Source organism: Prionailurus bengalensis, chromosome C1 (assembly GCF_016509475.1).
Source record: "Prionailurus bengalensis isolate Pbe53 chromosome C1, Fcat_Pben_1.1_paternal_pri, whole genome shotgun sequence".
NCBI lineage: Eukaryota > Metazoa > Chordata > Mammalia > Carnivora > Felidae > Prionailurus > Prionailurus bengalensis.
Window position 1 is genome coordinate 179,580,595 of NC_057345.1, and position 14,961 is coordinate 179,595,555.

Here is a 14,961-nt window from a genome sequence, read left to right on the forward strand (position 1 = left end):
GATGGAACTATCAAATTTATCAAGCTGCTGCAATAAATTCAGATGCTCTCCAGAGCTGGCAAGGTGATGTCAAGAAAGTTAAACTTGAAGAACGAGACCTGGATTTCTAAATGAGATCAGGGGGACAAGAAAGCAGAGTTAATAGGGGACATCAAGACCGAGACAATCGACATCACAGCTACGTTTGGAGGAGAGTTTACAAATCAATTCTTTCTGCTTGTTCTAAAATTGCTCTGCCGAAAAAACTGACATCGTTACACACTTTTCATGCTTTGGTTTATTTAGTCTTCTTTAACACAGCCATCGTTAGTTCAACAATCTAATGTCTGAGGTACATTACGGCAAATAGGGACACAGCTGTATAGGTTAGGCTATCAATACCTTGAGCCTGTTTTTCCTTTTAGGAAACAAAGCATTGTTTGTTAATACCGTCTTGGGTTACTTATATTTGTCAGGTTACTTATAGTGAGTGGTACACACTAAAGGTAGGGAATTTGCTCCCCGGCACAATTGCCTCTACACTATAATTTAGTTGTGTTCTCAAAACATTAGCATTCTGTAATCAAAAATAGAGAAAGCAATGTTTTAGTATAACGTTAGACCGGAGTAAAAATTATCCCGGCCGAATAAGGGTGCACATACACATAAACACTAGCATGCTTTTGGAAGAATCCTATTAATACTCTGCGAAATTAATATATAAATAAAATATGACCTAGAATGAAATTACCATCATATACAAAAGGAAAAACAATCCTTCCCTTCTCAAACCTGTTGCTTTTAACATCTTACACACCTACATTACATCATTTGGAGTATAAAGGTCATTTTAAATTTGGAAAGCATGAAAGAGTCGTCTGATCGAACTTCCTACAAAAGCCAGTACATATTAATTTCAGAGATTTACGTTCGTTCTGGTGTTAAAGACACGGCATCCTTTTAAAGCTCCTTGGTGAAAGATCTGTAATGTCTTTTATTTATTAAGCAAAATGCAGCTTTAACACAGTAAACTATATTTTTATATTATTTGAAAATATTAGGAGATAAAAATATTGTGAAGATATAACGTGTTGTTCAAGGATATACGAAACTCTTTAGAATTGTTATTTAAGGAAAAGAATACTTGAGTTAATACAGTAAATATTTTACTTCTAAGCACATGGCTTTTCTAGGCCTTCATTCTCTTTGGCATTCCTTCTTTCCCGTTTCTCTTATTTTCCAACTTCTCCCTCTTAGTTGTCTTTTTCTGATAGTCCTGACTTTCCCAGATCTTACTTGATTAGCTGAATATTACAGTCTTTCAATGTTTTCTTCATTTGAAGTTAAAACATTGGTTTCTATTAAGTGAATAAGCGACCAGACTGTCTCTTCTACCTTTTTAAAAAAGTGTGTGTTTTTTTCTTATAATATAAAGTAGGTATGTCCTTAGCTTAAATACATATGTATATTATATATCGCACACTTGACATACAATAATTAGCTTCACAGAGTTCAGTGGAAATTCAATATAGCGCTGGTGCACTATTCGGCAAGCCTATGGAATGACAAGAAATGAATCCCATCTCATGACTAGTATCTCAAGTAGCCTCTGGTTTTTCTAACTAAGCCAAATTGGTCAGCGTTTTGCAGCTGCCCCTTCTCTTCTTCCATGCAATCTTGGAGAAATTCTACAAAAACAGAACCGAAGAACACGTTGGAAGCGACGCTCCTGACAGGTCGCCTTCACAGTAGATCTTGGTCCATCTGTGCGCTGCTCCTGTGGAGTGGGTGAGGGCTGCTTGGGCAACAACACGGTAGCGAGTGGGTAGTGCGGACACGTGCAGGGCTTTGTTTCCAGACTCTGGTTACCCGCCGGAACGGAAGCACAGGCTGGGCCCGGCAGGCTGCGCGTTTAGGCGGTCTGGTCCACCTGGAGCACGGCAGGCTGGCCCGGGCTTGCATCCGACTGCTCTGCATCCTCAGAGGTCAGCAGGTAGCCTCCCTCGTAGCGAACCTTCTGCGCTTGTTCCAGGGCCACCGACTCCTCCTCTTCATCTTCCACAATTGTCAAGTCGATGTTGCTATCCCTGCCCGAGTTACTCCCTCTGGAGGCCTCCCTCTCTGCATCCTCCTCCTTGCTCTTGCCTTCCACCAGGGCACCGGGGAGGGACGCTTCAGAAAGACCCTCTGCAAACGAGCTCTCCTCGTGGTCATCTGGCATCTGCTCGCTGCTAGGCGTGTCTTCTGACTTGGTCTCGTTTTCTGCAGGGCCTTCTCCCTCTCGGACTTTCTTCCGACCAAAAGTGAGGGGAGAAACCTTGAAGGGGGAGCTTTTCCCTGAGGATATTTTCTGGTGATTGGAAGTGAGAGATTTCTTAATCTTCTCTCTCCTCTCTACAGACACGATCTTTGTCCCCAGCTTGTTCATTTTTTTCTCGATGTTCTGGCGAGAAAACGCTTTCTTGAGGCTATCTACTTTCCGGAGGCTGGATCTTTTTATTTTCTCTGCCCTGCTTTCTTCCATCTTTTCCTCTGCACTGTCTTCCAGGGTCTCCTCATCGTGGGGCAATTCATCATCTGATGAGAGGTCCACCGTGTGCAAGGTTTCCTCCAGGGACTTGTTTTCATCAGCAAGCTCCTCCTTCTCTTCCGCTGGGCTGGAACCTGGCTCTTTCACAAACACACTGGCAGGGATCTCATTTTCTTCCTGAAAAGATGGACAATGTAGATAGATTTCATGTTAATAACAGATGTTACAAACGGTCCTGAGCTGCTGTCATTTGCAGTGTGTATCTTTCTGGCACATGGGGATGACAGAAACCACACGTTTGTGGCTTCAGTTTTCTAGAATATGAAGAGTGAATTCTAAACTGGTCAAGTCATTCCCCCGAGGCTGGATAAGGGCAGGGGATGCTTATTGGGAATATTATGAGGGCAGATGACAAGGGCTCTATCAGTGACGGGCAGGGGAGGAAGTGGGTTGTGGCTCTGACAGACCAGGAAGTTGCCTAGATAAAGGAGCTAAAGTAAGTTACTGTGAACCCAAGAGGCCTCTGTCTCCCATCTTCCTTCAAGGTCAGGTGGCTCTGCTCCTGCCAAAATCCCACTGGAGGTGGAGTTAGAAGATAAAAGATGGGGGCAAGGGAGAGAACTGGGAAGTCCTCAAGAGTCAGACACCATGTAAAGCCTTGATCAGGTTTCCTCCCCCGCTAGGAATCAGAAGGAAAAGTGTGGCCAACCTTGGTATCTATTCAGAAGTGCACACTAATTTTTCTGATGACATGATTTTAGAGTAAGAGAAGGCAGGGCCAGCCTCACTGGGGGCCCACCCATGAAGCCCTGTGGTTCAGGATATCCTATGTGGGCATTAATAAGGACAGGACGCATACCATGGCCATTCTTAGAGGAGCGAGGGAGGTCTCTGAAGCAGCTTATCAAGGCTCTCTTGTTAAACAGGGCTTCCTTGGACAAGAATACTTACTTAGATCCCCCACCTAGAGCTAAGAGTGAGGACAGAAGCTCAGGAATCTGTCCCTTTCCCTGCACTATTCCCAGCATACCTCTTCCCTCAGTTTCTGGACACAGAGGCAAAGGTCTGACCTTCTCTGTGTCTCAGGGAGCAGAGCCTGAGAACTTGCCTCCAGAGTTCAAGGGCAATGGTGTTCCACTTCTTCTAAGCGGGTGGATTTGCTTTCAGGTAGCTTGGGTCACACAGCACAGGAATCCCTTTCTTTTTAATTTTAATTTTTAATTTTTTTTTACTGTGTATTTATTTTTGAGAGAGAGAAAGAGAGACAGAATGTGAGCAGGGGAGGGGCAGAGACAGAGGGAGACACAGAATCCGAAGCCGGCTCCAGGCTCCGAGCTGTCAGAACAGAGCCCCACGCGGGGCTCGAACTCATGAGCTGTGAGATCGTGACCTGAGCCAAAGTTGGACATTTAACCGACTGAGCCACCCAGGGGCCCAAGGGATCCCTTTCTTTTTTAAAATTTTTCTTTGAATATTGGAAAATGAGAGCTGGCCAGCAAGGTGTCTTCACATTTTCATGGAAAGAACCAGCACAGTGGAAAGAACGTGTAACAGAAGCCTGAGTCTCAGTCTTTACTGTACTGCTGAATGCCTGTGTGGCTTTCAGCAGATTATTTGATCTCCTTGGGTCTCAGTTTCTCCCAAATATGAACAAGAGGACTTGACCTCGATTAGCAACTTTCAAACCGCACTCCCAGGGACACTCGGGGTTCTGCAGGAATGCCAAGGTGGGCCAGGCTTCAGAGCCCCACTTCCTCCTTAGCTTCAACCTTACCAGATTATACGGTGGACTGCCCAGTAAATTCCCAGTTTGAAACATAACTGGATTTTGTGCATTTAACAAGTCTATCTGGGATCTAGACTTCAGGTGAGGTTCATGTTAACAGTAAGAATTTCCCTTCTTTTAATTGATCGAAAAGTCAATGACATTGGGGTTAGGGTCAAACACATATTCTAAGAGTGTACCTGCATATTTTTTAACTTTTTGCCTACAGAAACTAAATGAGCAAAGTTTTGATACAGAGAAACCTAGAAGTCCCTCTCCTTATTAACCACTGAACGGAATAGTTACGCTATTCTGGAAAAAACACAGCCCCGTGTCTCCCTCTTTTGCACATACACTCTTACCACAGTCCATTCCATAAATTGGTTAGAAACAAAGGATAAAATCTTGGATAGAGGTTAATAGAAAATCTGGTTATATAGAACCTTCGTTAGAGTAAAGAAATCACGGATTCTGTTTCCCAAAGCCCTCTCCACAACCACCCATTTTTAATGTCATAAAGACGGTCAGGAACACAGTACGACGGACCAAGTAAAAAAAATCGGAAAGACACATGGCATTCCCACGAGTCATTTATGACCTCGACTTTTCCAGAGAGCAACTTTCCCGTGTTTCAAGTCTCAACTTGCCTCTATCTTGCCGGCACGTACTCCCCATGAGGGTGGCAATTTGGGTCTCTTGTTCACTGTTGTGCCCCCGTCACAATAGTTCCTGGCAGCTCAACAGCTATTTATTGAATGAACACATGGTGGATAAGGTGGCTTTCTAAGAAAGCCTTGAGAGAGTGGCCGGAATAGAAATTGCCCCTCCGCTGGGTAGGCCTGAGGACTACAAAAGAACGGGTTTCGCTCTTCTAAGGAAGTTCGGTGACTGCTGCTGCCACTGGGAAATGAGAACCGAGGCCTAAGGGACGCTGCGGTTTCCATTTCTAAGGAAGGAGGTTATTCTCAGTGGATGAGCATTACTGACAGGGAGGCCGACTACAGCAACAGCTAAGGCCCTGATGCTTGGTCCAGAAGCAAAATTACTCCTGGGGTTTGACAAAAGGCTTGGGAGGGTTTGACAGGAGCCGCCTGCAGGAAAGGAAGAAACTAAGAACTCAGTGAAAAGTTAAGTCCTCAGTGAAGGAAGCAGAAATTCAGGGGAAACTACAAAAATAAGCCTTGGTTCCCAGAGAAGAGGTACAACTCGTACGCCTTAATCTCTCCGGGTAATCAGAGGAATACCCTGCTAACGTCCCTTTCTTCAACCTTAACAAAAAGGTAGACATATTGACCGTGCTTCCAAAAGAATTCAGCAATCCTGCGTTTTTTTTCTTAAATGTAAATTCTGTTATTACAAAAGCGCAGCCACTGTTGAGCGGGAGACTCCTGTCCCTCTCTCTTGGCACATGTCCGTCAAGGACAGGTTTGAGGAGAGCGCGCTGTCAGGGGAGGCAGCGGCCTTGTGTGGTAGATACCACACGCGTGAGGGCAGCTGAGGGACGGTGGGAAACCACCGAACTCTTCTATCCAACGCCTGGGACGTTTACACGAGGGCTCTCAACGCCGGCTATGAAAATAAACCCAGTGGGAACAGACACAATCCAGACGAGCTGGCTGTGTCTTTACAAAAGTGGGAAGGAGTGAGATATCTCTTTTTTTGGCTAACCGCTTTATGCTTCTGCTGTCATTTTAATTGCTCGAGCAGTTCGTTGTGTTCTGTCTACTGGACAGCGTCTATTTTGTGGCTGCTCATGGCATCCAGTCTGAGGGCAAGCCCCTTCCTGTCACACAGGAATGGTGGATGTCCAAGCACACGGAGGCCTTACCTTTCCTCTCTGTTTTTTTTTTTTTTAGAAGCAACAAAATACTGACGCCCCTCAAAAATCTCTATTTTTGTTTCAACTGAACGTACGCGTCGTGTCGGGCTACAACGTAAGCGCTTTGCTGGCGGATATTCAACGGGCATGTCATGGCGGTACGTCCTCTACACCAACACGGTCCACAGGCACCCAATCTGACCTGTGCACGTGCCCTGCTCAGTCCTCTCACACAGGCCTCATGGAAACACTTGAGACTTCACCTGTCTACGGGGAAAGGGACACTTCCGCCCGCTTCAGCCTCCTGTCATAATGGTTCTGATCTGCTTTCTCTTACAGATTCCAATCTTGACAGCTCTTTCAAGGGGGAGGATCAACTCTACGTCCTCCATTCTATCACCGCTTACCTGGGCTAGTGACTCATAGATCTGCTTAGGGCCTGTGACTCCCTAACAGGGCACCAAGAATCCCTCGTGGGCTGGCGCTGATTTCTGGGGCCCTTCTACCCGGCAGAGGCCCCCCAGAAGCAGCTGACAGTTTGCTCTACAGATTTATTTTCCAAAAGGTACTCGGCTGCCACTGACACAGCTGCTCTGGGTTCTGACCTTTCACAGGAACCCTTAGGAGTTTTTCAAAGGAAGGGAGAATTAAACGGCACACTTCAAACCTATATGAATGATGTGCTTGCAGCACTAAAGAGAAAAGGAAGGAAAGAACTCTCCAGAAGTGGCATTTTTCCTTACACTTCAGCTTGTTTGCTATTTCTATTGATTCTCGTGAACTGGCTGTCCCAGTCGCGCACGTAGATACCAACACAGAGAAGCCTGCCAACACGCTGAGCACTTCTTGTGTTGGAGTTCGCGGAAGCAAATCTTTGCACATATATAGATGCATACGCTTTAAAGGAGATTCTATGACTCGCGTTAGAAAAGGAAGCCGACCGTAAAAGCTTGACTAAGGGGAGAGAAGCCAGCAGTGTGTTCTTGGGTCCACAGACTTATCATCCCTGTCGTTAGACGAAAAGAGCGAAGCCTGTCATAGACCCAGAGGGATGTGGTGGCATCCTGGAGGGATATGAGGACCATAAATTTGTGTCCACGGGATGCCTTATCCAATAATCTCTAAATACTAGTTATTAAAATGGAACTATGCCCACCTGACATTCTGATTTATAGGTCTCTTTTACACATTGATGGTTTTCTCCAATTTGTGTTTCTGAGGTATAGATTGCCAAGTGGATAAAGCCATTGATTAGAACTGCACCCCTAAGGCAGCTGTCGGTAGAATCAGCAAGTCATAAGAATAAAATGCATTAGTTATAATCCCTGAGCAGTCTTTCACATTGTGGAGGATTTAAAAGTTTCATTATTTTTCAGTGTTATCAAGGGTTCAATTCTTTTTTAAGATCACACCGGTTAGGTATTCTTTGCTACCCACAAAAAAAAAAAAAAAAAAAAAAAAAAAAAAGCAAAAAAACACAAAACAAAACAAATCATTCTGAATTATTTAAAAGCTGACGCAGAAAACCCAGTAAGCATGAACTTTGCCATAGTGGGAATACAGTGTTTGTTTTTACTCATTTTACAGTTCAACTCCGTAATTTCTATTATTAATAAAATGAAACCTTGCTAGTCACTTTCTCTGGGCGTCTGTTTCTTTGATATCAAATGAAGTTAAGCGAAATGGTTATTAAGGTACTTTCCAGCTCCAAGATATTCGATTTTGTGACATTAATGTAAGCCCCACGAACAATAACTAAAAAAACTGTAGACGCGATCTCCTAAAGTACTAACACCAAACATGCTTTGTTTCGTACAAGGATTCAAACCACAGGACCTGAGCTGCACCGGACAATGCTTTTCACTCAATTCCAACAGACACAGATGTGCAACACAAGGGAAGGGGCCACATTTACCTGGGACTGCATCTGACAAACCGTCCAGTTTTTTAACAAATGAGACAAAGCAATGATTCTTTTGAAGAAACGGTAATCAGTTATTCACTTAACAGGCCTGAGGCTGCGCTGACATTCAATAAGTGTAAATAATAACAATGAGAGCAAGTATTTGGTCTCAGAAACTAAAAGGGCACGGGATGAGGAGCGCATCAAAACCAATATCCCACTATGGGAACATTAATCAATGGGACATAAACATGGCGAGTTGTCATATTAAGGTGTCTTGGATTTCCTATATTGCCATTTCTTCTACGTCTGTAATAATTTAACAGTTTTCAGAGCAGTGGTTTTGGATAGAGAAAGTACAGTCTTTAAAAAAAAATCAACTTGAAAATAGTCTGAAGATGTTATACTTTTAGCACTGTTCTAAAATTCTGATCTCATTGAAGGAAGCCAAATGATGAATATTTGAACACATTTTTTTTTAATTTTTTTTTCAACGTTTATTTATTTTTGGGACAGAGAGAGACAGAGCATGAACGGGGGAGGGGCAGAGAGAGAGGGAGACACAGAATCGGAAACAGGCTCCAGGCTCTGAGCCATCAGCCCAGAGCCCGACGCGGGGCTCGAACTCACGGACCGCGAGATCGTGACCTGGCTGGGATGCTTAACCGACTGCGCCACCCAGGCACCCCTATTTGAACACATTTATAGGCCTGCTTCTCTACGAATGTATCCACGGCAAATACCCAACCTCTACTCTTTTCACCCAATTTCACAATTTTATGTGGACGAAAGTGTAAGCTGTCCAGGAGGAGTCTCATTTTGTTCCCTGGATTTGAAGCCATTCCCACACTGCTTTTTCGGGATAATCATTACTAGAACCTTAAGGCATAAGTGGGCGCCACACCCTCAGGGCCAGTTAGCTGTGAAATGCTAGGCTCATGAATCAACAGAGAAAATTTCCTTTTAATGGTAAATGCACTGATTTTCTGCGTAAACTCTAGGTTTAGTTAAAGATAGCCATGCTTACGGGCAAAGCATGAGTCTTGTTGGTTTTTAGCATTTGCTTTTTGATCACCAACCCCTTTCAGTCTTATTTCATTTACACTGGATCCTGTCACAGTATTTTGAGTTCAAACATTGATCTTAGGCTATCCTAAAAACTATATATAAAAGAAAAGCTGCTAAGTTTAACAAGGATTTTACAATTTGCTTCATCACTCAAAGGGAGGTGACTATTCTCGAGTTTTAGGTGCCAGTGGCTATAATTTGAAGTAACTGCTAAAGGCAGGAGGGGGCTTTAAAGCCACAACGACCTTGTAAGTTCAGCACGCATGGAAATACATAAATAACACATTTTAAATAGGACAAATTAAGGACAAAAGTTGGAATTAAAAAAAAATGCGAACGTTGAAGCGTCTAGTAGACAAACCAACCGAGCAACCAACAACCAAAAAGCACCTGCAGATTCTGGAGGACACGACAGGACCTTACAAACTGGAAACCTCATCTTCTAAACATGACAGTGCTACATCTGCCCAGGTGACAGATTTGCTTTCCTCACTTCCTCGTCTTAAAATTTCTCACATAGGGGCGCCCGGGGGGCTCAGTTGGTTCAGCGTCTGACTTCGGCTCAGGTCACGATCTCACGGTTCGTGGGTTCGAGCCCCGCATTTGGGGTCTCTGCTGTCAGCAGAGAGCCTGCTTCAGATCCTCTGTCCCCCTCTCTCTCTCTGTGCCCCTTCCCTATTTGCACTCTCGCTGTCTCTAAAAAATAAATACACATTAAAAACATAAAATTTTCACACCCGTTTTTTTGTCTTGAATTAGAAAACCCATGAATTGAGAAGAGAAAAGTCTGGCCAGAGGATTCAAGGGGATTGAAAACCACAAATGACCTACGGAGTGGCAACTCGTGTGTCCTCTGCCTTCTCACTCTCTCACCCACCCGCCCTCAGCCACACAGTAAAGCCTGCCGCTAGAAGGGGCTATTTTGGGCAGAGTCCTTTGCTCTCCTGGTGTATCGGGGATATAACATTGATTTCGACATGGTAGTTGCCATACGACGCATGGCAGGGAATGGAAGAGAGTGTGTGTGCGCGAGCGCGGGTATGTAGCTTTTAATGAGTCCCATCTAAAAAGCATAGGCCTGGCTGTTGTCAGATCTCGAGTAGGGTGGGGTCAGTTTTCACTCAGCAGCCATGTTTCTAAATAAGCTAAAGTATAACCTTCCCTGTGTAAATGCATGTCAGATCCACCCAGGAATAGCTTCCCTTCCTTGAGTTCTTACACCACGTAACTCACTAACCGTTTTAAAGAGGTTATTGCATTTATTCCTCACCCTGTGAGAGATACAAAGGGAAAAGCATCCATGTTTAAGAGCATGGAATCAATTATACGTGAGTTCAAATCCCCGCCTCACTGCTTGACGTTACTAAATAACTTCAAACAAGATATAGATACCTTCGAATTGCAGCCTCCTCATCTGTAAGTTGAGGGCAAATGCGAGAATGCACAGAAGGATACTTAGAGCATGCAGGGCTTACTAAAAGAGCTGACAAATGTTTTGCTCCTGTTCATATCCTCAGTGTACAGATGAGAAAACAGAAGCTTGGAGAAGCTGCAAAATGGGCACAAGATCACATAGTTGGCAAGCGGTGAAACTCGCATTTGAACCAGTGTCTGTGTGACAAAATAGATCTTCTCAACCCCTCGACTGGAGCACTCTCCAGCACAAGTTAGTATTCCATCCACTGGCATGACCGCTACCCTGCGAGCCCCTACTTTAAGAGAAAGAACAACTCTCCACGAAGAGACTGCACCCACATTTGTTTTTGCAAAATAACCACCTTACGATGTCTTGAGAGTTGAGATTTCTAATATCCTTCAGGCTACGAAAGGATCTTACATGGCTTAAGAAAGCTCCAGTTCCTTGCCTTTAGGTCCTTGCTTCCTAACCTGCTCTTTAAAAAAAAAAAAAAAAAAAAAAGGGTCCTTGGGGGCGGCTTGTTAAGAGGCGCAGAATGGAGCCTGAATATGTTGCTTTGGATTCTCTTAGCTTCCACCTTGGTCTTGCGCACCCCTGTTTCACCTTTTGCTCACTCTATGGAGAATTCCGACCACTTCTGGCTGCAATTTCGCACCTGTCAATCCAATGTGACAAAAGAGGAGACCGGGGTATGGCTCAACAGCAGCCTGAGTCTTTTAAGTTCCCCACCTGTTTTTTTTTAAATGTCAGATTTACAATTCTCTTGAGTTTTTACTCACCTGTCTCTTCCGTCCCTGCCTCCAACAACTACAGAACATCCGCGGCAAAATGAAACATAAACCGATCCCGACAAATTATGATCTTCCTCTACTGGATACTTCTTCCTCCCTTAACTAAGGATAGAGGACAAGAGATAATCTCCCTGATTCATACTGGAGGGAGGAAAATTTCCTTTGATGACTCAGATTTAAACATGTCTGCACATGTTTGGTTTTGTTTGGAGATCAGTATTTAATTTAGAAATGCCTTGAGAGCTGAGATTTCTAATATCTTTTAGGCTAATAAAGTAAAGGATCTTATATGGCTTAAGAAAGGCGCAGTCACCGTATCTCTTTTCAGTTCATCTGGTGCATGAAAAGCTATTCCATTTGCATTAAAGGCTAAAAAATGTCTGGGCTGCAAAAGCCTGCAAGGTATAGGAGGACATCAGCTGCCTGAAGCTTTACATCAAGTGCAATTTGGGGAGGACAAAAAAACAGCCAGATGAGTCTTTCCTTTTAAGGAGGGAAAGAGGCTTAGGTTCTAACTTGGCGGAGCAGATTCATTTAGAAAAAAGAAGGCTCCCTCAGCTTAAATTCCAATTTCTAAATCTCCCTTGGGAGATGAAGGCTCTTCTTGTGTGCCTTTCACAATCAAACAGTTGGTTATAGCCTCTCCCCTCCATGGCTTTGAAATCCTCTCCTATTCACATGGTCACAAGGAGACAGCCCTGGGGCAGGCATGGCAATTGCTTCCTGGGCTCTGTGTTGGCTGCGTTCCATTGGGCGGAAGGACTTCCAGCCTGGGGCAGGGCTACCCTTGGATTCACAAATGCCCACCACTTGGCGGAACAACAGCCCCACGCAACCTCCCTGTCCCCAGATACCCTCTTGCTACATTAACTGCATCATTGATGCATTAAAAAAATTAAGTGGCCTTTTTATTCTAAGGCAACCATCGGAAAGAGAAAACATTCGAGACTAGCCTTTGCAACTAAAACTGATAACACTGCTTTTATTTTACAGTTGTGGCTTCTCTGAGCAATAAGAAGCATACCTCGTGTATCTGTAAAGAGTTATGCTCTGTATTTTTAGTGCATTATTTGCCAGAAAATAACAAAGATTGCTTTGGTGACAAGAATCTTAAAGGAAGAGACTAGTTCAATTCTAATGCAATCAGTCTTCAGTACTTGGTTAGCTTCTCAAACATTGGTAGCCTTTAGACAAAGAGAGAAGCAGTTGTGAATTTGACTTCTTGATTAAACAAAAAATCAGATGATTATCTCATTTCCACAAAGAGTTAATCAACAGGCACTGAATTAATATGCCCTGTCCAGCTAACAGCTGCAGTCAGAGCCCCAAGTTCATAATGCAAGGAGACGCATGAATTTGACTCGGGTGCACGCACCTGCTCACCGTCCCAACCTGTATGGAGTGCGTCCAGGTGCTCCCTAACAAATGACCCTGGCGTACTGACCTCTGGGGCAACTGCTTTGGGTTTAGGCTGCCGTGACCCGAAAAATTCCCACCCCCCGGGTGCGGAGGTCACACTCCTGCTGAAGGCGGATGGGGACAACGCCTGGTGTGTGTGGGATCCCTGACAGGCAGGACAGATGTAGAAGTGGCTGTGAGAGCCAGGCTGACTGAGACCACGAAGGCTGAGGAATCCCAGCTGGGCGGGAGGAGGAGGAGGGGGGCACTGACCTGGAAGATGAGCACTTTGAAATGGTTGCGCCTGAGGAGCTGGGCGTGGTTGTTCTCCAGCCGCTTCACCTGCGCGCTCTGCCTGTCCATGCGCTCCTTGACCGCGCGAGTGTGGGCGCTGACCTTGCGGGACTTCTCCAGCAGCTTGCTCACCGTGTTGCTGGTGGAGGCCTGGTATTTGGAGAGCTTGGTGAGGTCGTTCTGGATGCCCTTCACGGAGCCCTCTAGGCTGATCTGCCGCTGCTCCATATTGTGCTGGTTCTCCTGCACGGCATCCAGCATGTTCACCAGCTTGTCCAGGAGCGTGAGCACCGTGACGGCGTTCACCTGCGAGTTGTCCCGGATGGCCTCCTCCGTGCTCCCCAGGTTCAGGCTGGGGCTCGGCGTGGAAGAGGGCGCGAGGCTGGGGCTGGCTGGCTTCTCCTGCCACATGGCAGACCCCGGGTGCTGAAACTTCTCAGCTTGGGCGGCGTCCTCCCCCATGGCTGGACAGGTGGGAACGTTCTTCTCCGGCAAGAAGGACGGCAGCGAGCGGGCAGAAAGAGGCCTGCTGGCTTGAGCTCAGAGCACCGCTCTCCAGGACTGGCAGAGGTTCAGACAGGCAACAACTGGCTACACTGATCAGGGGAACTGCATTCCAGCTGCTCTTAAAAGCCCTACTCCACCCAGTGGGAGGCGAAGGTTACAGAACTGAGAACCACTCAGGGTTCAGAAGCAGGCGCACACTTCCTAACCGCGTTCTCCTCGGCACGGGGCACTTTCCTGCAGGTTTAGCTTTTCTTTCCTACTCTTCTATCCCTTTATGAAAGAAGTTCAAGGCCATGTTTCAATCATGACTTCATCTAGAGGCGGAGAAAAACATGCTAATTTGGCTCAGCTCCACAGCCTCCAATTGGCTAGAGCCAGTAAACTTTTCTCTGGCTGCTTTGCTACAGATGAAACACTGCTTCGTGTGCGTGCGTGTGTGTGTGTGTGTGTGTGTGCGCGCGCGCGTGTGTGTTCCTGCATACAAGTTATTGTAACGGAAAGTATTGTTTGCACTTGCCCTAGAAGGACTGGTGGGCTGCAGAAGGAATGGTGTCCAACGGGGAGGGGCCAAGTTTAAAAGGTACTTGCAGACAAGCTTGCACTGTTAATTTTTAATTTTCAGGTGGACGGAAGTAACCCTGATAAGGGCAAGGAAGGTAGCCCAATTCTTATGACTCTTGCGGTTGGGGGTGCAAAATAAGTTGCAAGTGCCTGAACTTAAGGAATATTAAAATATGTCATGCTGTTACGGACGGTTATCATGTAGTAGAAGGTGAATTTTTGAATGACTAGGTTTTTTTTTTAATTTTTTTAACGTTTTTATTTATTTTTGGGACAGAGAGAGACAGAGCATGAATGGGGGAGGGGCAGAGAGAGATGGAGACACAGAATCGGAAGCAGGCTCCAGGCTCTGAGCCATCAGCCGAGAGCCCGACTCGGGGCTCGAACTCACAGACTGTGAGATCATGACCTGAGCCGAAGTCGGACGCTTCACCGACTGAGCCACCCAGGCGCCCCTTGAATGACTAGTTTTTAAAACACAGAGTTTCTTTGGAGAAGTAAAATTGCAAAAGGAAAAACAAACAAACAAGCCAAAGTATGGTCTCTTTAAGAACCTACCATGCCAATTTGGTTTAGCTAATTCTGGATCTGCACTGAGAGATTTTCTCAAATACCTATCTGTGCAAGTCACTTATTGACACGTGCCCAGAAGTGCAACGTCGGGCAGCTTGAGTTGGAGTTTCTGAAGTGCTTCTAATGTTTGACATTTCCAAATTCCTGTTCAGTCAAGTGGCACACCTGTTCTGAAACATGGCCCTCCTCAGCTGAGCCCTTGGGACGTGGGGCTTATTTCCTAAAACGACTTTACATGCTTGAATTGGTTTTAAATGTATCCAGCCTTTGAAAGTGCTTTCAGCAGGAAGTTTGTAATAGGCCTTCTATGAACAGTTTTGAGAGGAACAAATGCCAGCTCATACTGGGTCAGGGAT

At 45.3% G+C, this 14,961-nt stretch overlaps 1 protein-coding gene across 1 annotated transcript; it reads right to left on the reverse strand.

The window, feature by feature from the left end:
- Positions 1-257: 257 nt before the first annotated feature.
- CAVIN2 (caveolae associated protein 2) lies at positions 258-13,782 on the reverse strand. The gene is made up of 2 exons (XM_043577354.1): positions 12,944-13,782; positions 258-2,686 (listed from the first exon to the last, which is right to left on the reverse strand). Exons 1-2 carry the CDS (start codon positions 13,424-13,426, stop codon positions 1,892-1,894), a joined length of 1,278 nt encoding a protein of 425 aa, XP_043433289.1. The 5' UTR covers positions 13,427-13,782; the 3' UTR covers positions 258-1,891.
- Positions 13,783-14,961: the final 1,179 nt, after the last annotated feature.